Source organism: Bombus fervidus, chromosome 1, assembly GCF_041682495.2.
Source record: "Bombus fervidus isolate BK054 chromosome 1, iyBomFerv1, whole genome shotgun sequence".
Classification (NCBI taxonomy): Eukaryota; Metazoa; Arthropoda; class Insecta; order Hymenoptera; family Apidae; genus Bombus; species Bombus fervidus.
In genome coordinates, this window is record NC_091517.1 from 20,233,258 (window position 1) to 20,255,788 (window position 22,531).

General features: G+C 34.4%; 2 protein-coding genes across 5 annotated transcripts in view; one reads left to right on the forward strand and one right to left on the reverse strand.

Annotated features, from left to right (window-relative positions):
- Nucleotides 1-442, reverse strand: part of Mob2 (MOB kinase activator 2) — a 65,434-nt gene extending 64,992 nt beyond the window's left edge. The window contains exon 1 of one of the 2 annotated variants that reach the window (XM_072008178.1): nucleotides 11-442. Coding sequence is in view for 1 of the 2 variants with exons in the window: in XM_072008205.1 (XP_071864306.1) it covers nucleotides 11-15 (5 nt within the window). In the remaining variant the exon portion in view is untranslated. The remainder of the gene's footprint in view (nucleotides 1-10) is intronic. The other variant, XM_072008205.1, reaches the window with a different exon arrangement.
- A 1,072-nt stretch (nucleotides 443-1,514) lies between these two features.
- Nucleotides 1,515-22,531, forward strand: part of LOC139989853 (myelin expression factor 2-like) — a 91,168-nt gene continuing 70,151 nt past the window's right edge. Inside the window, exons 1-3 of one of the 3 annotated variants that reach the window (XM_072008545.1) lie at nucleotides 1,515-2,844; nucleotides 3,042-3,215; nucleotides 5,204-5,426. The gene's annotated coding sequence lies outside the window, so the exon portion shown is untranslated. Of the gene's footprint in view, nucleotides 3,228-5,203; nucleotides 5,427-22,531 lie in introns of all 3 variants that reach the window. The other 2 variants (XM_072008539.1, XM_072008530.1) reach the window with 2 other exon arrangements.

The following is a 22,531-nucleotide window of genomic DNA, read 5'->3' on the forward strand; positions in this document are numbered from 1 at the left end:
AAACACTTACCCCATAAACCAGTCCACGGTATCGCGGAGATACTCGGGTAACCTATCCAGCTTGGATGATTTTCAGTTGGATCACCGCTGAGGAAAGTAGCACGAGAGTCGAGAAAACAAAATAAATTCTCTCTCTCTCCACTAACACCAGCAGCAGCAGCAGCAGCAGCAGCGGCGCACGTTTCGTGATCTCGTCAAATCTAACATGGCGAAGCTCTATTGTCACCTGTTCCCGTCATGCCTCACTTGCCCCCCTTCACCAGAAAATACTACCGATTTATCGCCGCCAGCGCGTACTTCGTCCCTGTATTTATGACACCGTTCCGATTCTATCCTCGATACACGAATCCGACGTATCTATGCCAATCGAACGAAAGTCTGAATGTGCACGACACCACACCACAAGGGGAAAGTCCAACTTAAACCGCACAGCTGATCAGTCGACGTCGAAAAACCAACTCAATTGCACACCCCCGTTTGAATACCTGACTGTAGAGGGTAGTAGCTATCGCGCCTACTGTCTTACGAATAGTTCCCGACATAACCTTTCGCTACGAGATAGACAGATGGTAAAACATTTCGAGTTGGCAACATCACAAGTAGCCAGGTCTCACTAGTAATCAATAATAATACTCGCGTAGTTACACTAGTTTCCAATTTAACCTACAGTTGATACAGTACTTTCATCACAGATGATGAGACGAGGTATAGACATTGACTAAGAATAACGGAATAAAAATGACATTAAATGGAATTTCGTGTCTCACGTTTTGAAATACCGATCTCGAAAAAAGTCAGTGATCCTCATGCCTTCTACAGTTTATGCATCGCGACGATTATAACTAATCCGCTTGAACGCGTTCTGTTTATTCAGATAAAACTTAACACAGTGCTGTTAAATAAATCTCTGATTTTATTTATTCGAACGTGAATTATTAGACTTCTGCATTTCGCGCCATTTTCTCCATCTTTATCACCGTAAGTAACGAATATAGATTAATCTATTATAATTTTATTCAATGTATTTAAAGTAAATATATAGTATTTCATGTGATATAGAAAAATGTTATTTAGATAAATGTAAATTTACATAATGGAATAGTTCAGTTGCAGACAGGATCGTGTTGCAGATTGCAGTCACAATAATATAAAACCTAAGAAATCGATCGAAACGCCTTACTTCAGTAATATTTTCCGATACTTGAGAGCACAGACAAGGTCATCGATGATTCGAATTTAGCTATAGTCCCTCCAAAATTTCCAGATCCCTGTATGTTCGACGTTATAATGTTATAAAGTGACAATAGATAGCACTACAGGTATTACAATCGTGAAGATAGACGACGAGGTTGCACTCTGTAGTGATTCGCAAGAGACCTCGGGTGCACCTCTGAACGTCGGGATAACCGTGGGGTTTTAGTCGGTAAGAGTCCGACACTACACGGTCGTTGCTACGCAGCGCCGAGTGTCCATGAGGATTTCCCCACGATAAAAAAAAAAAAAAAAAAAGGTATTACAATCGTGAAATGTGTCAAAGTAAATGATCATCTTACGTGACAATTGTCTGAAATTCATGGAAATTCATTGAAATATATCCACAGAATATTCAAAACAATACAGACTTGCAACTCTATTGCAGTACCATCGAGGTTTTGTTCTCATAGGTAATGTATTTCAGTTACTGTGGAAGATAACCCATATATGCAACCGTTTGTTTTAACTTCTAAAATCGGTTATAGTTATCCTTATATATTTTGAGACGCTGTAGATATTACACATTTATTACGTATATGTGTACATGTAAAATAAAACATCTTTTGCGTGGAAATATGTATGTAATTATAAGTACAATGATTTTATTTGTAGCTTGCATATGGATATAAACAGTAGTTCAAACCGTTCACAGCAGAATAAAATATTCGTCTACACAACAAGTTTACATCTGAATCCGATTAATATATTTGTTTCCGTCGTATTTTATTTCTAGCACATTTTTAACGTTTATACGTTAACGTATTACATACGATGTGAGAACTATTATTATATATTACAAATCCATTATTCTAATGGAACATAGATGTAATATATTGTAACATGCAATAGGGAAAACTGATAACACGAGCTATTTAGGATTATAAACCTCTGTAGTAGTGAATACGTGTTCAGGTTGAACGGAGCCATCGTTGATGCCTCGTATCAACAGAATATTGTATCTGTCTCTCCTCTCATATAGGTGTAGGGCTTCTCGTGTAATATATGTATGTGTATGTAGTACATGTACATAATATGAAACGATATGACCTCCAGGCGCAATTGATTCTGTATTTATTTTCCAGTACCCAACTTCATTTCGAAGTCTTCTTTTTATTATAACGTAATGATATTGCAAATATATTATTTGTACGTAATTAATTGCTTATAATTAATGTCGTGAATATTGTGGAATTTTCATTAATAAGTACAGCAATACTTATTATTTTCATGTACTTCGTGATTTCTTCATGATTAATATTTTATTACAATTTTGGTAGATCATAATGTTAAATCAATATGCAATAATATTACTATATTAATTTTCCTGAAATATATGTGACAATGTAATATTATATTCTTGATTTCATTATATCGGTTCGTAACTAGAAAGGCAATACATCGATAAAAACGTACTACAGGATTGTCGTGTTATAGATAATGAAACTTTGAAACGAGACATATTAAAAGTTCAACCCGAGTAACTGTACCATACGTTGAATACAATACATTCTCTAGACGAGAAAAAGACAACAGTAAAGAAAGTGCAACGGAAACAGAACTAAAGAACAAAGAACGAAGATGAAGTACGCTGTACGCAAAGCAGTGGTCCTCAAATATTTTTATATTTTCTACTTCTCTTGATTTTAAGAAGCGCTCATATTGATATATCATGTACAGTGATACACAATATTTAAAAAAATTCATTTACGCTAAAAATACATAAATATCTATAGTATGTATCCTTATTTAAAATTATGAACAAGTGTTCTGATTTCTTTAACTTTTAGCTTCGAGAGCCGCTGTTACAAAGGATTAGAGGAAGAGAGAGAGAGGAATCGAATACACGAGAGAAACAAACGAAAGAAAATACACGAGAAGAGAAAGATGGAAAACAGTAACGGAACAGGAAAAGGGAAAAACTGTGACAGAGGTGGCGGATGGGTAGGATGTTGCACACGCAAGTATGAACGAGAGTACGGACGTTATTAACACTATGCATCATATACCCGTGCTAGATGGAAATATAGAGAAGTTTTTTATTGCCCTAAAGATAAATCACGACAAAATGCTGAAGATTCACGATTTTTCGCTACATGTTTTATTCCGATTAAATTTTCTTACGGCTCTATAATAAAATTACCAGCCTTAAGGATTACTAATCCTAATCTTCTGCATTACTAATTTAATAATCGTTTAGCGTTTATAAATTTCTTAAAAAATACAATGCATCTTCGCTATATTGCGTTTAGTTCTATCGCGTTACGAAAATCGATTCGCTCGATTAAATACTTTTAGAAGTGCGATAATAATACAATAATTGGTAATTTTCAATAGATTTATAAATCGAATCGTTCGGCATACATCCAGCGAGAAGCTTGAACATTTGAAAAAGATATATCTGCGGATATGTAGTATCTGACTTTCCTGTTGAATTATAAAAATATCGATATTTCATTCCAAAATAAAATACAAAAATAGAGATGACCTCGTTCGATATTTCTAAAGATCTTCTTGACGTAGGACTGGAGAATGTCAGTCATATACAACTGATATTTATTGAGTTTCAATAGTCGAAAGAATCGAAGCTCGTCTATTTCAATTGTGAAATATTTGTTCTGAATTGAACGCTTGAGAGGGAATTGAAATATTTCTTCTTCATCAAGGAGATTAGCGAGAGACTTTATTTATTTCTATTCTTTACAATGTTTCCAGTTCTTAGACTTACTCCGAATAATCAATATCTTTTATATAAACTTCTCTATCTTCTCAGAATACGTACACTAAATTCAAATTAAATGGTTTTTCTATCATTCAACTATTCTATATTGTATGTACACTGTTAATTCTATTACAAGGTTCATATCTTTAATATATCTTTAGAATTATGATAGAGGAATGTTTCTGTACTATTATTTCTTCAATTATTGCCGCAACTAGGTAATAATAAATAATATGAACTATAACAAAGTCTTCTTAGTTCTTTGAATTATCTTATTTTTCTATCTTTAAGAATTTCTTTAAGTTTGAAGAAAAGATAGAATAATCGTTATCGATATCCGCGATTTTTCGTTGCAATCTTTTGATAGAGACGTCGTTGAAACATTAAGCGTTTTTTGGTTTATTAAAACGAGATCGCGATTCAAAGATAAGAATTCGAGGACCGAAAAATTCAGGGCAATTGAAGAGTTAATTGTGTCAACAAGGTGGTCGATAGAGTAATGTTGCTTTTCACGCATTTCATAGTGAGCCTTCAGTGTCTATAGGTATTCGAACGACCGTAAACATAAATCGGTGTTTCTAAAATCGATTGCCATGCCAGCACACAGTACGTTTCTACCGGTTCAGTGGTGTAACACGTATTGCGCCTGTTAGTCTCCATTTGTACGTCTACCAAATTTCATTTCCAATTCCAATAGCCGCGAAACTTCAAATAGATCGAGATAAGGCGTACGACGGTGGAGTTAGTGGATGGCAGACAACGCACACGCTGTTATGAATTTTCTAACTCGGAACGTCGAAGGAAACGTACCTATAATAAAATTGAATCAAATGATACGAAAGAGATTCCAGTTTTAAGCACTTTACGCGCGGTAAAATCCGATTCATGACAAATTCAAATCCTCCGCATCTTCTCATGAGTAATTCATTGCACGTTCTTGAATTATAAACTTCTCTTACGAGCGTAACGAATCCTCGAGATTCAGCTGGGAAATGTATTTAATTACATTTTTAAGGAGAACATTAATTTTTAGCATGCGAGCTGAAATTTTAATTTAGTTGAACGTCGCCGCACTCCTCTATCTCAGCTACTTTATATTTAAATTTGAAAAACCAATTATCGCGTCTTCTATCGTCTTTCTTTTTGTCTTTTCTTTTTTCGTTTGATAATTTTTATTAGTTTTGAAATGTGACTTACAGTCCTATATGTATTTATCGTGTTTTGTTTCAGGGATCTTCGCTTATGACAGGGATCTTATATTCCGATAGGTTTGAGTGGTGTTAGAAAAATCATAACATTATTGTGGAACGCATTGCACCTACCATTGGTCTCGTACAAGTCAAGGCAAAGAGAAAGAAGAGAAAGAGGAGAAATGGAAAAATATTACATGTTAGGACAGATAAGGACACCATGATCTTCCGTTGGCTTCTCGACGAACTAAATGTAAATTTGGGTAAGTCACTTTGGAAGTTGGTATACTGGGTGTACGCGTGGTATGGCAGCTTATACGACCGCAGTGGTGCAACGTAGAACAAAACGGCTTAGTTCTGATATCCAGCTCACGAGTGTGTTGCGTTATCCACCCCGGAACTTAGCTAATTTCGCTTTAGACCGTGTCCAATGTTTGTACCTGTGTAGCTACCCGGCCTCGTTACAAGTTTTTTTAGCTCTTTAAGCGTTTCATGTTGTTGTACTGAATATACATTGATAAATATTCCGTTATCTTTGCATCACTTACATATTGTTTGCAGTAAACAAGTTAATCTCTTCACACACGCACACACATTTCATGTTAATATATGTTAAACACTATGTGCAATTTTTATTTATTATTGAGGAACAACTGAAATGAATAGAAATGGAAATCGTCGAATGTAATTTCTGTTAATTAAACACGCACTCTACCATAGTGGATTGAAGCAAAATGACCGCCACTTTTGTTTCTTATACTTCTGTATAATATATATCGTTTATTGTAAAGAATAATCGTTTCAGATTTATTCTTTTAAGCATATTAGTTACGTGTCTGTTTATTTTCCAGCTAAATTACGTTTAAAGCGTCACATATGCGTGGCAAACGTGTTGAACAGCGTGCTATAATAAACATTTCATGACAAGTCGACGTTCAAAGTCTAGTTTAAAGTTATTAGTACGTAATTTACTTAGTTACTTAGTTCTTGGCTATCGATTGAGGTTTACATATTTTGAATTTCATTGCATCGTAGAGCATTTCGTAAATCTATCGAGCTTCTATCAACACACAGTACTTTTCATTTGTGCTTTTGCATGTAATCTTTTGTTCGTTACTTGCTACTTCGTTTGAAATTAAATTTCCCTTCAAGAACTTTATCCTGTGAAGTGGATACTCTAAATTATCCTAAAGCTGCATCTCTCGATTCTATTCATTGTTTTCAACAAATTTTACACTTACACACACAATGCACCACAAAATGATCTAGCGTTACAAGTACATTTTAAACTTAACTCGTACCTTACACGATGAGCACGTATCTTCCTTATCTCACCTCTAGATTATTGCTAGGTCATTGTCCCAGATTATTTTAATTACTTGTCCCTTTTAGGGGCTAAGGTCGTCTTCGACGTTCCTTTTGCTACAAACTCTCTTACTTTTTATTCATTGACAACGTACGCTCTATCGTTCTATCAGATCTTAATGTTATGAAGGGAAACACCATTTGAAGAATGAGAGAAGAAGGAAATTTCGTTTAATCAGAGGAACGTGCGTTGTGATTTTTGTCGTGGTATGGCTATTGAAGTTTATTAGCCACGCGAGCTTCGAAATTCGTATATGGCCTTGAAAACGCTTCGCATAATTGCGGTAAATTCCACCGGAGCGCGCAGTCGAGATGATACAGGATGGATCCACTTCATGATTATAGAGTTATAATGATATAGATATAAATAGATACAGATATAGTGGATGAAAGGTTTGGTGGCCCGTACTTAGCGTTGCCAGCGTGAATAAACTTTTTCGCGATATTTAAATCGTATTTGACACGAATTTTTACAGATAATGATAAAAAATCGAACAGAATAATAATCATCGTAATAATATCATATGGATTTCATTATATAGCATTCTGACTGGTTTTAACATTATTTCGAGTTCATATGCTTCGCATCACCCACGCCTATTCCTTCGAAAATCTTCACCATGTGTATATATCTCGCATAATTTGCGAAAATGTTACTTTAATAGTAAGTTTAAAATGGATAACTGTCCAGCATCGTTATCTACATGGCTGCAAATAGTAGCGGCGATTCTAAAATTCTGTTATCCACGAAGAACGTTATTCCGAGACATCGGACAGCAGCATTTAAATATGAAGCACCCTATTATTAGACACGTTTCTGTTCACCGTTTAAAGGATCCTGTAAAACGTTTCGAGTTAAACTCGCTGGAGGGACGAAAATCCTAGATTTAGTAGCATCAGCAGCCTTAACACGGATTATCCATACGGCGTATCTATTATACCGTGCTTGTACCGCGACGACGATAAATGACGTTGATAATGGCGAAAGCTTGTCCCGCTTTGATATTTATAACGGCGTGATGCCGCGTCTCGTCGGTTGTCTTCGCAAATCCCAAGAACCGTCCTGCCCTGATGTGCATATGTGTACGCCATACCTACGAGCACGTATATTTTAGTTGGCTTTTTCTCCCAGACGATCGTCCGGGGACACATGTTGTCAAATATTCTAGGAGTGCCCCTTGAGGCCTGTTTCTCTTCAGGCTTGACTTTGGATTCATCTCTCGACCACTCGTTTCCTTCCGCTCCCGAAGAAGTTTCGCGACAGCCATCCTCGACTACAGTGACAGCTCTTTTGACCGGGTAAGATGTTTCTCCTGGCTATCCTCAGGATATTTGAAAATCCGCCGCCTTTGAGTCGCCAGCTACATTCACAATAATAAGTTATACTTCAACTTTGTGCTTTAAATAATAAGGCAAGTAGGATGATGAAGTAAGTGGATGGTCGGTGTTTGATATGCATAACTTGAATAATTGAGTACGATAGGATCTTATCTCAGAGATTATGGAAAGAAGATATTATAATGGGAATTGGGTAACAGAGAAGGTGTACTTTTCTAGAATTTTAATCGTATTTCATATTAATCAAGAATTTTTCCTCAAAAGCTTACCATCAGCTGAACGCGTTCTTCTCGATAATTAAATGTAATTGATTTTATAAATTGAAATACGACGACACGAAGATATTGAAATTAAGAATTAGTTCTTTAACAGTGTAGCAGGAGAAAGACTTGGGTATATTGTCAAATACAATACTACAAATTTTTTCGTCATATGCAACGCGATTATTAATATTTATTTCCTATAAAAAGTCGAAAGTATGTATATTTTTTGTATCTGAGGAGAAAAATAGAAGAAATTTGGAGGATAAGGAGACGATGATTTTCTAAATATTTCATTTTCAAATCATTGTTATCTTATTGTACTGTCAATGAGTTAATTAACTTTTGTGTTTGAAAAAGGGACATTCGAGAGATATTTGATAGAATCTTCTTTATTTAATATTTATGATTATATTAAGATATGAGTAGGTACCATCGTATGATCTTCTACTTTGTAGAAGAATTATAAAAGTCGATTTCAATTTACGAGAACAGAAGGTATAGAAGAACGCATAGCGTGTAATTTCACATCAAACCAAGTTAAGTTTGGTCGTGCAATTCTCGAAAGCAACGTGTCCGTCGAATATTACGACAGCTCGACGTACCGTCTCCTAAAGTAACGCTGCGAATACCAACAACCATTTTGTTTCCTTTTCATAAGAGTTCAGCTTTCCTCTTATACACGGCACTTTGACCGACTTTGGCTATGACTTTTTTATTACATTCTCTTTAACTATACAATACGTCGTCAAGTTTAAAGAATTGCAGCTATCAAAATGTGAAGGGATCATAACTTTATGGAACCTTATAATATATGTATACATAATCATAAGTTTACGTGGAATTTTTCAATTTATTTGCCAAGTAGTACTCGTACTTGATAAAATAAATCTACGAAGCATTCTACGCAGTGAATATTCCAAATTAATTTCTAATCTTCGATTTCTAAGATCTCTAATTCCATTATCATTTATACGATATATTAGTACGTACGTAGCGTAAATTTTAACGCTCTCTCATAGAAAATAGTATTTTATCTAAAACACGAGTATTAAAAATTAATACTACTTCAAACTTCACTCAAACATTTTTTCTCTCTCGTGTACTGAATTTTTCCGATTTAACCCATTTGGTAGACGAGTCAGCTGCGATAGTCATTTTTTCGAGTGTTTCCTTGAATAAGAAGAAAAAAAAAAAAAAAAAAACAAAAGAATTGTAACTACAAGCTTGTCTTTAAAAAAAAAGCGCAGAAAATATATGATGATAGAACATGCACGTCTGTACCGTAGTGACGTGTAGAAAAATTTAGAAAAATACATACAACGTGAGTAGTGGTCTTAAGCATATAACAAGTATTAAACAGATGGACCCACTGAATACCGAGACTTATTCGTATTCCGAATGGCTACTCGTTTAAATGTTCTTTTGATCTCTGTCAAATATAATATATGCTACGTCTGTAACGTCGATCTTGTAACGTTGGTATACATTTTCAGGATCGTCTAATATTTCGCTAATATAATATGTCATGAGAGTTGGCTAAAATTCCAAAATATTCCGTATGACACGCGTAATACGTTCAGAAGTGGTGTCAAACAAGTGCACGAATACTTTGGTAAACCATTGTAGATAGATCTGAATCAGCAGGTAGAACTTGTTTTACTTTCCAAAATACTAACTTGAACGTTACTATTGTAGATATACTTAACCGACCTGTTCCAAGTGAATTTTTGATTAATGCTGAAGCGAACGATACAGATACGTCTAGTCAGGACGCCAACCAGTGGTTTTGTCTTTGCGGTCGTGCTCAATATGTCGTCGCGTATCGTGCGCCGTTGCGATTGACAAACGACCGCAACATCAACTCTGCGTTGGTCAAACGTAAAGCTGATGGGTGTTCGTAATCATCGAACCTCTTGGCTCCCTCAAGTAATCCGTTTTGCCGTGTAAATTACACCTTCGACGTGGTTGAATGCGCGCTACACTCCGTTTCACGTTTCCAGTATCGTGTTGGTCTTTTCTTATTCACATTGCTATAAAAGTTGTTTACGTCGAGCAAAATCTGCTATGATAAGTCCTCCTTCAAGTACTAAGTACCAAGTGCTAAATATTAAATGAACGAGGTAAAATAATGATGAAATAATAATAAGTTAAATAATGTTCAATTTTTGTGAAAGTATGTAGTATAGTATAGCAAGTCTTACTGCGTTTTTCCTGTCATTTTCGACCGGACCGTATCTTTCTATCGTTCTGAATTTCTTTTAAGTTTAAGGAAAGTGAGAAGGAATCGTTGTTTCAAATTTTCTTAAAAGTTTCTTTGTTTTCTTTGTTTGAAACGAATTGAATTGCGAAATTCAGCCACAAAGAATTGATAGATCGCGGTAGAGTTAACTAGGGATACTTCAAAACGTTTTGACTTCTAAAATGAATGCGTATGTCAGATCATACGTCATTCCAGATCATTAAACTTCGCCTAATGAGAGATAACTCAGTCTAGTTGTGTGGGACACGTTATATGTATACATACATATATATATTTTTCATATATTGGAATCTATTACAATTTCCCAGCTAATGAAAGAGTTCACAGGATCAGAATGTCTTGTTGATCTTGTAAAAACAATTTACTAATGCGCCCTTATAAATGCTTCACTACAAACGTTACAGGATTTGTAAGTTTGGTGTTTTTAATAATGACGAGATGTTGCTTGAAAAGTTTTCCTCGAAAATCAAAGTTGTTACGTAGTTTAAATTGCAGCAAAGTTTGAAGTGCTTAAATCAGTTTGAAATTATTAGAGCCGCTTGAATATACAACATGCGAGTTGGTTAAATGTCACTTTTTATATATGAATTGAAAGATCTTGTAAATTTATAATTATTTATTTTTTCTATTGCGTATGATATTTTGAAATATTTGTTAATTTAACACCGTAAAATACATCGATTCGAATAGGAGAATCGAAGATGGCAGAACGAATCATAAGGTCGCAACATGTTAAAATATTGTTATTTTCCATGGCTCGAGGTGACCACCATGTTCATTTTCATTAAAAAAGAAAAAACGAAGGAAAACGTGAAAAATAGAGAGGACAAAAGAGGAATAATAATGTAAACAAAGACAGTAGCTTCGCTCGCGAGTTAATGTAAAACATCGGATAAAGTCTATAGAAATATTTTCATAAAAGATTTTTAACATTCTCTTTATTATTCTTCAGTGGTTTTTTATTTTGACCCCTGCGCGCGCAAGGCACGAAAGCTTTTAACGTTTGCATTTTACATTGCACAGCGCTTCTAATTCTCGACGATAAAACGTCTTCTTGGAACGGTGATATGCTCGAGTAGCTACACGTATATGAGTATGCCTGAAAAGGGTTAAAATATGTTTATTGTAGTATGATTTTTATTATCTCTTCACATTTATGCTTTCTCGCCAGTTACATTTCTTTCAATCCATTGGTTGGTTCAGTTACTTCAGTTCGCTCCCTCTTTTTATTACGTTTCTCTACTTTTCGGTATTCCGTTTTATGTTCGCCATATCGTAGTATTATCGGAGTAATACCACCGTGAAAGTGCAATATATGAATTGGATGTATGTCAATCGTCGTAAGTGTCGTTCCATTCAAATCGAACCTTTTTCTTACGATCGACATTAAATATTGCCATACCTATAATGCTCACATAGATATGTCAGCTTACAATGTAATTGTCGTAATTTCTGATACTCGATATATTATTTTAATTTTTACTTCTCAACAATTATTCCACGATGAATAACAAATAATAGAAATTTTCTAGATACATGTAACGTAAAACCAATCTACGAAGGATTCTTTCATTTGTAAACTTTTGTATTACTATATTGTCCTAATTCATATGCATATTCGTTCACATTATACACTTGAAACTTTCTTCTTGAAATTTTCTTCACTTATAGTTGTATCAGTCCCTTGTGACGCTTATGGTGTTTTAGAAATCCACGTACGAATTACAAAAGAAAAAAGATCTTTCGAGGTCTAGTTTCCATCATGATAATCTCAATTATAATTCACCTGTATATTCTGCCAATACATTTATACTTCGTAATTTAACACCATTAATAGTTGTATTATATTTATATTTATGTACGTACTAACTTCATCGAAGAATCGACAGAGCGACATCGAAAGATATCAATCACAGTCGAAGCCCGATATTTTTCATTCTCTTCCTCTTCATACTTGCACGTTATTCGTTTTCCTGTTCCCTTTTATCGCTTGAAGAATTGGTGACATCGGCGCATCACGGAAATGCAACGTTACGTTGGTTGCATTGCTATGTACCACGGGTCGCTTGTGCGAGAGGTCAGTTTATACGAGGTGGAAAGGAAGATCGTTGGGAACAAGAGTTGAAGCGAGAACTAGGGACGAGTGGAAAAGCTGTAGGGGTAGTGGATAGAATGGGTAAATGATAAATATTTCAACCAGCGGCATACTCGACGAAACGAACTCGCAACTTAGGTGGTATAGGTCAGGGTTTAGCTTTAGTCGGTACCTGCTAAAACTAACCGCGTAAAATATACAATGCCAGGAAATTCAGCTTTCTCTTCTCTTCCTCTTCAACATCCCTCGTTGTTCGCTTTATGGACTTCGTGTCGGAGGTCGTGTCGAACAGAAGTTTCAAAATAACTTATTTGCTACTGGCAGCTGCGCGGGACTATTTTAGATTTTAATACCATGACAATAATAACGCTTACGATTTTATTATATAGTGTAGCATAAAAGTTTGGCGACTACGTGTTTGATAAAAGCCAAGAATTTTCTAAAATGTCAATTTGGAATTGTCCTGTTACTTTAGAAAATTTCTTTATCAGACGCATATCGAAATAAAAGAATGTTATTTATAGATAGACGGTATTGACTATCCGAATTAGGAGTAAAGTTAACAAAAGGTTCTGTAAAAATGTAATTGGGAAGTTATTCAAAATTGTTGACCTGCCATGTATAAAGCCAACAGTACTTGTACAAGTTGGACGAACAAAGTAGAAGCATTACGTAATTCTATGTAATTTTCGTAGAAGTTTGACGAGGAGAAAATGTTGTTTTCGAATTTTAATCTTACCGAGGTTTATACGAAAATGTGCATTTAAATAGTGTAATTATCTAGAATTTAATTTTATCAATTACATATTTAAATAAATATAATGGACATATATGCAATGGTTAGAAAAGATTCTAAGTATTCAAGATGTCAAGACGTTAAAGATATTGTGTTTTGTAGTTAGATTATTTTTCATATTGATTATACAAGATAGCAAATTGTGGCTTTAGAGAAATTTGTGCTTTATTTTAAACTCTGATTTATTTTGATCTTTTTAGTAGATAAATTATAGCATAACAAAGATTACAGAAAGAGTATGAAGTGGAAAAGATTTTCTGAGGAAATATTCATTTTCTTGGTTAAATTATATTATGTTTTTGCTTTGCCGAGTTAAATGCTGTTCAGCATGCAAGCTAAATTTTGGACCTTTTAAATGTGTTAAAATATTTTACTTACTTCGTTAAATCTCTTGTGCCTGTAAAAAGATACTCTCCCTTTTGTTGCTACATTTTCAGTTCATAGATTCATATGTAAACACGTTAAATACAACAACGAGTTAAAGTATTTCAATTATTCTGATTATAGAGTCTTAATCATGGAGCTTTTAGTTTCATACATTTTTCATAAATCTTTAAATAATTTTGCTCTGATTTATTTGTATAGATTTTTAATTATTTCTTGTTCGAAAATCTAAACAGAACCGTTTTCCTAAAATAACAGAGTCATGCAACAATGTAGAAAAGTAATTTTAATACACCATAAATCTTCATATTTATAATTTCAAATGTTAAAGTTTCAAATTCGGAGGAAAAATTGCTTAAAGACCATAAGAACGCAACCTATTTTTCTGGCACGCGTAACGGAGTTTGTTAGAGGGAATTTTCTTTTTGCGCTTTTTCATTCGTTTGTTATCAGCAAGCAAGCTGCAGGTTTATCACGCGATCCTAGATGTGGTTTTTTCAAGAGGAGACGTCTAATATCTGCGTGACTCGATTCGAAGCGCGTTACTCTGATATAAATTACAGCCACGTAACTCCACTTCCACGGACCTTCGTGACATTTTTACTTTTGAAGAAGCGAGATCATAGATACGGTCAAATTGTTGGTTCGTTCATTAGATACCACGGTGATTGTGAGTTAAGTAATATACTTTTGCTACTAATTGTAAATAAAAGTAACTTTGTTTTAAATCTCATATAAATGGTATTACAAGTAAAAATACAATAATTGCTAGGAAAACTAAAATTCAATTTGACTTTTCCTTATATGGAATATATCGTGGATGGAAAGTAATGAAATATTTTCAAAAGTTCGTGTTTTTTAATTAGATATTTTTTAAAATTAAATTTTGCTTGTCATCAGATAAATCCTTCTAACTGGATTAAATTACCTCTGAATAATAAAAATCTTAACACGGTTGGAAAAATTATATAAACGTGAAACGTGGAAAGAGGGACTGTGCGAAATATATTTTATGTAAATCTTTATCTATTTACATCTATAATTAAAGTATAAAGGTATATTCGTTTTTGCACTTTCTTTCATCGTTCCATTAATTTTTTAAATTTTTACGTCAGATATAAACAATAAAAGTTAGAGCAGAACTTTGAAAATTCTAGCACGATGAATTCTTTTTCTCTGTCATTTCTTTCCTTTTTCATAGATAAATTTTCGTACGTTTCAGTAGTTTCCAGCTTTAATTAATAATTTATAACTTAGCTATAATAAGAAAAGTAGAAGACTAGCGGTCGAAGTTCCTCAAAGTCAAGAAAATAAATTTGACACCAAAGAACTTTGATAACCACCGTATTAAAAGAAATCGGCTTTGCCGGAACGTATTAAAGCTGAAAGCCATTAAAGAAATTAAGCGAACCGTTGCATTCGTTGAGGTATTTCTGAAAACTTTTAATAGTGGGTTTGATTAAAACTAGATAAGAGGCTGCATATCGGATTTAGCGATCATGAAACGACCTTAACAATACATTTTTTAAGGAAAAGATACGAGATGCGTTTCGGTAGCAGTATCTCATTTTTAAATCAAATTAACAGCGATTATTAAATGTTCCAGGATATATAATAAAATCATAGAGCCATAAAATCTGTCAAACATCGTTGATTATTTACGTACGCTATTTTATATCAATGTTTTTCAACTTGAAAAAGACATAATGTAACATTATATTATATAAATTGACTTATATAAAATAGACAAAGTATGTTTACGTATTTATGGGAAATTTAACTGTGTTAAAATAAAAAGAACATACATGCTATATACAAAGGAATATACAAGAGATTTAAAATAAAGTATTCATTATAGAAATCTGATTTTGCATAAACATTACGTAAAAACAAATAGCGAAGAACAAAGCTGTTTCATTACTGTCAAATACTGTAAAGATATAGGAGGGATTCGGAGATACAAATAATTCATTTATTGAGCACACAACAGTTATACATATATTTTATTCACTGAAGACCTCGCAAAGCCACTCGCACGCACGCTTGTTCTCAACCGACTCTTCCAGATACTTCTAGACGACTGTCAATCGTCTTTTGTCCCAACTAAGGCCTGGACGCCCTCTGACGCTTACACACACATTCACATGTACAGCGTAAATGTATCATCTTCCTAACAAATACATCCTTCTAAATTGCTCTAAATATAATTACTCTCGCAACAAATATCAGGAGGAACTTTAAGTAAAAATCTCCGAGATAAAAATAAAGTTTCAAATGTCCTCTTTTTTCTAAAAGACATATCGTTATAATTAGCAACAGTGTAATTATTAAATCTCTCTCTTTCCTCTCCCTCTCTCTTTCTTTGTTCGCGTTATCGTCGTTAATAACTACGTAGGTACAATTGATAGATAAGAAGAAACAACATTTTTTGTCTAAGATGTTGATTTCTAAAGAACCAGAGGTTTCATTTTACACCCTCGATTCATTTTTCTATAAGAAGCCACCCTCTGCCTGATTGTACTATCCTTTCGCCAGTATCCTCTATATTCGAAATCATTTTTAGCAAGCAATTTTCATGTTCAGTCGATCGTAAACCAAAACGTTCCCTTCGATTACTCGGAGAACGGTTGCTTCCCACGGAATGTCGAGCTGCTGGAAACTCACAAAATTCATGACACGAAAACGTGGAAGGATACAGTGGCTCGTTTGTAACGAACGTACAGAACAACATGCAAGTTCTTGGTGTGTAATTTTTCGTTGAAAGCAATAATCTTTGGCGAGCCACTAGTGCTCACGCACACCTGGTGCTTTTTGCCCGTCTTTTTTCGTCGTAGTTCGACGACGAACAGTCTGGATCGGGATCGACGGGTTCCTATTGTGACGTAGACTGTGCCGTTATTTTTTATCCCGTCCTTTTTTTATCTCGAGCTCTTAATTTATCGAGGGCATTGACGTGGGAGTCGGAGGAGTGTAAAATCACTCAACGTGATGCGATGCTATTACCTGAGGGGCCGCCGTCTCTCGAAGAGCAGAGACGCAAAAGTGGTGATGCAATACACAACGATATCCACGGAATATACACTCTCAGCGCAGTCTTCGTTGTCTTCGATTCCTTGGTCGATGCCGAACGACAAGGGCTTCTACCCTCGTGTAATCTTAGACGATGGAAAATTGAATAATTAGCGTTGTCGAGGAAATATAAAGTGGTGGATAGTTAAATGGCTTGTAGTTGCTTCGACAAAGAAAATGTTGGTTAATGTTTTAATCAAATTTTAAGTGTGTTTGTTTATAGGATATTTGGATTTTTAAGATGTGGTTCGATTATTACGAAAGAAAATGTCTTAACGATACATTAAGAGTCAACATTATATTAACGTAACATTTCATTTCCAAATTTTTCGTAATCGGTCTTCTTTCAGTTAATTAATATTATACTCAATATTTTTTCATTACCATTTCTTCTTTCGTCTAGATCTTATAATCTTACACGTTTCAAGAAATTATCGTATTCGTGAGACTATCACGATCTATTTCTTCCTTACATTATGAAACTCTGTTTTCTCATCCTGTTTGGCGTATTGCACTTTCACAAGCATTTACATGCTGTCTATTCCACTTTATCACACTTTTTGTATCCTGGCAAAGCAATAAGTGAATTACTTCGTTTACATTTTCCAATATTGCTACCTACGTTTACGTTCGACGAAGTGATTATATCTATTCTGATAATATTAATCGCGATACTAAAGTAATTCCGTTAAGAGATTTTTCACATTGAATTCGAAGAACCGTGAAAGTAAATAGAGAACAAATATTGTGTAATTGTTGTTTAGATATAAAAACTAACGAAGAATCTTTATCAGTCCCTCAAGTACTCGAGTCTTTAATGAATATTCTGCTTCGCAAAGTAACCATAACCATTTCTTCTTCTCCGTCCTTCACTCTTTCCTCCTTTGCGATTGTTCTTACGATCTGTATGAAGAGAAAACGAAGGGTTCGTTTACATGTAACACTGTGCGTAATTAAACCCTCTTGTATCTCTACCATCCGAAACTTTGTTGGAAGGGTACGCGTCTGAAAGTTTCATTTCATCTCTGAATTGCTTCATTTCTGTCTCTTTCTTTTTAATAAAACAGTCTCACCTTACGTTCTTGCATATTTCTATTTTTCTTCCTAATTCGAAATTTTTCATCATAACGAATTCAGCGCTATTACAATTTTTTTTTAAAAAAGATCATCTCACAACAACAAGATTTTCACTTGAAGTAATAATTTTCATTTTAACACATTTCTTACCGCTTCATATATCTTTTTAATCTTCCTGTTGAAACGCATAAACTTGCAAGCAAAATAACTGCATCGACATTATTTAGAATCTAATTGCAAGTAGGATAATTCTTCGTCGTACGTTAATGACAGCGAATGTTTTAGGAAAAATAACGTGCAACCTTTTTCATCGTTTAGTATCACGCTTTTTATGTTGTAGTATTATTAAATATTTGAATTTAAAATACTTACGACGCGAAAGATTCCTGTTCGATGCGCGACTCGTACCATTTCGATAAACTTGCATGGCCGTGTTTAATTCCGAGATCTCCGGCGGCTGTTGTTTACATTTTATTAAAGTGAAACGTTTAAATAGTCTCGTTGTGGTTGTTTGCATTTTTTCCAATTGTGCCGTTCCAATCGAAAATGAATGGTGTACACTGGCGATTGCGAGGAAGCTTTATATACAGCGCGAACGTAATATTTAGCAGCGTTAGCTATTGATTTCTTTTCAAATATAAAAACACTTGCATCGATATTATAAATATCAGCTTCCTCTATGATCGGTAAAAAAACTCAGGTTGCAGTGAAATAGCTTGGTTAACGTTAATATCGCTTTTCATTTAAACAGAATTAGCGCCGATATTTCTTCCTGTTCAAATATTAGTATCATATATACCCCGAAGAAATATATACTTGATCCATTGGATTTATATGCATTCCTAGTCGATAGATTGTTAAATGTATACATCGGACATGCATGATGCGCGGTGAATATTTTCGTGGTGATCAAGTAGATCAGGTAGACCTTTGTAAGTTAGCCGATCTCGTGTCTCACGAGCAGAGTTCATTCTTTCCTTTTGTTTCTGAAAATAGGTCGCTTATATTGGGATGGAAGGCTTGTAGAAGAAGGATACAAACGCGAAACACCAGTCATGCATTAAAGGATGAAAGAATTTCAAGCTATTGCTGGTGTATTGTCTCGACGATAAATTTCGTTTGAGCTTCCATGTAACTAATGGTTCATCGATCATTATAATACTGCCTATATAACCTTCTAGAGTCGTGACACGATTGTAGGATATCGAATATTTTTAATATTTTGAATTGACGTACTTAAGTTTTCTGGAATTAGTACGGAACTCGATAACGATAACGCAAATTTTATTATAACAAAACTAGAACAACGATCTTCAATAATGATTTAATAATGAAACGAAACTATGAAAATATTAACAGAATAATATATGTTTGTATATATTTGATTTCCTAATGAATATTTTACGTAAACATATATCACAACCATTGCAACAGTTGAATTGGACATTAGAGATTTTTTTAGACCTGGGATCGTTTAGTATTAGAACCCCTCCAGTTCAGGGATCCTTTTGGCATCAGGGTCTGTACGGTCCCAGGGATCATTTGGTGCTACGAATATCATAGCTTCTTTCGTTCCTCGGAGAATCTGAATTCTCCTAAAACAGTCAAAGTATCTAATTCATAATTTTTCACAGAAATGTTCATAGTACAGTTTGGAAAATTTGAATGATTCTTTGTAAAAAAAAAAAAAAAATATGCGCGTAAAGACTCGTTTCATTTATCCCATCTTGTACGAATCTTACAATCTGATTCTCAAGTTATTTTTCCACAAACTTTGTACTCTAATCATAGGTAGTTCTAGCGTTATTAACCCTACTCTCTATGTACTCTTCGGACTGGGTGTTTCTGTATCTCAGGAAATGGTGTTATTTCTGGAATTGCAGGGTAGATATGAATGTCTTTAGGGTCTGGTGTCTTTGGAGTCTAGGAAATCCTGACGTCTCTGCAATTCTAGAACATCGGTGATTCTATCTTCTAATTGAGCTTGGACGTTATACCAACCATTGTCCGGAGGATATTAGTACGCACAGCATTGTATGAATCCGTGTATTGGTTACTGGTATGTCTTGAAGCGTGTGCGTTTGCCAACTTCTACGTGAAAATTTCTATATTACGTTTCAATGTCCTCAGGATACGGTCTTCATTAATAGCATCTTTTTCCTTTAATATCTTTGTATACAATACTTGAAATCATGAAAGTACTTGGAGGTTTCTTATAGGGAACTTTTATAAATGTATTATGCGTGTTGTATAGTACTTTTGAAATTTTATTAATACCGCGATGAGATACGATTATAATTAATAGATCGACTAAGTTTCAACCAACTTGAAAATGTATAGGAAACATATACTTGGTAAAAAATTAGTATGCAACGCGAATAATTCTCGTAAATATATGCATAGCGTAGCGATAAGGATAATCTCGCGAAATCTATCGAGCCTCGTTAGTATAAATAGATAATTGATCGCTTAAGTACTTTTATCTCTACCGCAAAGTGTATGTTTTCGATAAATGACTTGTAACTTTCATCTACATTTTATGTATATTCAAAGCTTGTTCCAAACCTTACGAACAATCATAAGGTTCGAGGTCTCATTATGATGCTAATGAAATTTCAAAGCGTTTTGCATAAAATACACGACATATCCATAAAATGTTGTTATGGGAAATATTTAAATACTTTTGTGAGCCGCTGTACATACATCGTACATTACACGCGATAGGCGGATTTCTTTTACATTAATTCAATATGTTCCACGTTTTCTCCACATTTCATTCTTGTTTTTGACATTCATTAATATACCTTTACCATTACACGAAATTGCGCGATAAAAATTCCAATCTTGGTTTCCACAATATTCTGCATATATCATCGGCGATGTACAAGAATGGATCGCGTTTCGTTACACGAACGCATCTTAACTGCGCCTTATACCCAACAGGGATTTCCTTAATGTAAAAAATAGATCCCAAGGGGCCTTTCTCTGAGAACGATCTTATCGATTGTTTGGCGGTTCGTTCGACATTTTTTGTGCTTTTAAAACGTTCCCTTAGCCGCGTTGAATTGCCTACCGAGCCATGAATTATACGTTGGTCGTGTTCTAAATCGTGCCTGCCTTTGCATAAATTGATTTGTACCACTTGAGATAATAATTGCAATGCGAGCAACGGCGCGCGAGAAAGTCGTTTAACGATAAAGAAAAAAAAAAAAAAAAAAAGAAAAACAAAGAGATTATGCCACGTAGTATTAATGTAGATGTTCTATGAAGGAACGACGCGAATTTCACGACACAAAGGCGTGGACTGTTAAACTGCAGGATTTGTGGCTATGCGGAAACTGTAATGTGGCCATCAATATCGGGCGTGTTTCGCAGTACAATGTTATTGTTGATTATCTCTATGTTTATAATACGTACGCACCGTTTGTAATATTACGTCTCGTTATTGCGTTATGTACACGTAGACGAATTAAGCGAATTGTTCGCTGTGAAATAGGTCTTTCGCTAGTCGTTAATTAATACTCGATATATATACGCGTATACAATGCAGTTGCTGCAAATATTTCTACATCCTATTGATTTTGCTCTGTGGCATAAACGACCTATTTCAAAGACAGAATAGTTTAAATAACGCACAGCTAGTGTAAATAATTATATTACACTACATATAGTCTTATCAGGTACATCTTTTCGTTCCTTGGGAATATTTATATCTGCTTCTTTTCTTAAAGCTATAGTTTACGTATTTTCTAAATTTATAGTATAGAATGTTTTCTAATTGTATGGAATGTCTTTTCATTTTCGAGAAATGAGATTACATTTATTTTTACAATTTTTTCTTGAGACTATATCGCTGCTAGTTAAAATGTCCTATTCAAAATATTCTCATTTTCCAAGATACGTTGAAATATTTGCTTCTCCGTGTTTTGTATCGTTTAAATGAATATGTATTATACAGAGAAGGGAGGAAAAATAAAGATGGGAGAAAGAAAAAAGAAAAAATAAAACTTCAGTTTTCTCGAATGTTTAGAGATGGTGGATAGAATTTTTGAACTAAGGAAGGCATAGTTTATATATTTAAATAATTTTCATCGTCTTGAATATTCCTTTCTTATTGTTAAAATGTTCTTGTATTTAAAATAAATTGGGATTACAATTGTTTCATTGCTTTTTACCAACAATACTAGCACATTAAATCCTGAATAAATCTATATATTAAAACGGCCAATATGCTTCGTAAAATTCATTTGAAACATCTTTTCTTTACTTTAATCTATTAAAGAGAAAGAGTATAATTTTCTAATGGTTTCAATTATGCGAGATAGTCTGACGTGTTAAGTTGCAGGCATTGATCGATTCCATGGGGTTTCAAGTGAATTCGCAAATGGAACGAGGATGAATCGATTGACTCGACCTTGTCTGTTCACCAGACTAAGAGCCTCGAAAACGAGTCACCTGATGAGCCAGATACGAAGATATATCTTTGTCCACCATACGAGTCGTCTTCCTAACCACGAGAATGTATTTAGAAAAATATCACGATGCACTTAACATCTTACTGCTTGTATTCTTACTTCGAAATCGAATCATTACTTTCGACGATGTAGAACGACAGCTTCGTTGAACTTAAATCTCGGTTCGTTTCTCATTTTGTCGACTCGTTTTTCGAGTATTCGTAACGAGAGATATGTAGCTTGCTCTTAAAGTAGATCCAATGGTCC